Genomic DNA, 965 nt, shown 5'->3' with positions numbered 1-965 from the left:
TAACTGCTTGGTCTTGTGAGAAGGAGAAACAGATTTCACTGTTTTCTGGGAATTACTACTTGCCCGAAACACTAAAGAGGCTTCCAACCGGAAACACATCTGATTACTTTTGCCAGACTTAATCTCTTACTTGAGCAGGTAATGAGAGCTTTCAATAATCTTAATCACATCACTTTAATAAAATACCTAGATGTTATTTTCACAGGAAATAAATGTTCACAGACCATAAACTCAACCTGGTTAATGGCTAACATGAGAGCAAGGTGGGAGTTATATTCAGATAAAGGACCACTGTACGGTGATGGTAAATGAATTATTCACCCCTCCGTCTGGGCTGCTGATGACTGAAGCCTCTGCTGGGATTGGGTGAGAGGAGAAATGAGGTGAAAGACAAAGGCAGCTGGAAGCAGGAAAATTCTCCATGTATGGGCCCACCAGCTACAGAAGTCACTGAAGGCTCCAGAATATAAAGAGGACTCATGGCTACAGGAAAGGGAAAGTAAAGAGTGGAAAAGGGACAGGAACATGGGATACAGATCAAACATACTATATGGAGATCTCTCTCCCTCATGCCTTTCTGAGAAGAGCCAACAAGAGATAATGTTTGGGGCTGGCTGCTCAGCAGGTTAGAGCACAACCTTATAACACCAAGGTCACAGGTTCAGGTCTCCGTACCAGCCAGCTGCCAAGAAAATACAAAATAATAAAATAAAAAATGCCAAGAGACAATGTCTGCATATCCTGGGGAAAGGTCACTGCATAAGCAAAGTTGTCCAGGCCAGGTAAAAAGGTCTTTTCCACTTCTACTCTCCTTTCTCTTTCTAACCCCTCCCTGTTTTTATAAGGTTAGAAGCATAGGAGATCTCCCTGGCAAGGAATTTCTATGATTCTTATGACTGGCTCTTGAAAGTGCCACTGAAGATCCTAATGGAAGGAAGAGGCCAAAGTAAAGGGAATGATTATGA

General features: G+C 42.5%; 1 protein-coding gene across 1 annotated transcript in view; it reads right to left on the bottom strand.

Annotated features, from left to right (window-relative positions):
- Nucleotides 1-846: 846 nt before the first annotated feature.
- The window catches only part of LOC103605463 (formin-1-like), a 5397-nt gene continuing 5278 nt past the window's right edge, over nt 847-965 (bottom strand). Inside the window, exon 4 of the mRNA XM_008590058.1 lies at nt 847-924. Coding sequence (XP_008588280.1) covers nt 847-924 — 78 coding nt within the window. The remainder of the gene's footprint in view (nt 925-965) is intronic.

Source organism: Galeopterus variegatus, unplaced genomic scaffold (genome assembly GCF_000696425.1).
Source record: "Galeopterus variegatus unplaced genomic scaffold, G_variegatus-3.0.2 Scaffold5825, whole genome shotgun sequence".
Classification (NCBI taxonomy): domain Eukaryota; kingdom Metazoa; phylum Chordata; class Mammalia; order Dermoptera; family Cynocephalidae; genus Galeopterus; species Galeopterus variegatus.
This window is presented reverse-complemented; position numbering and strand designations above follow the sequence as displayed.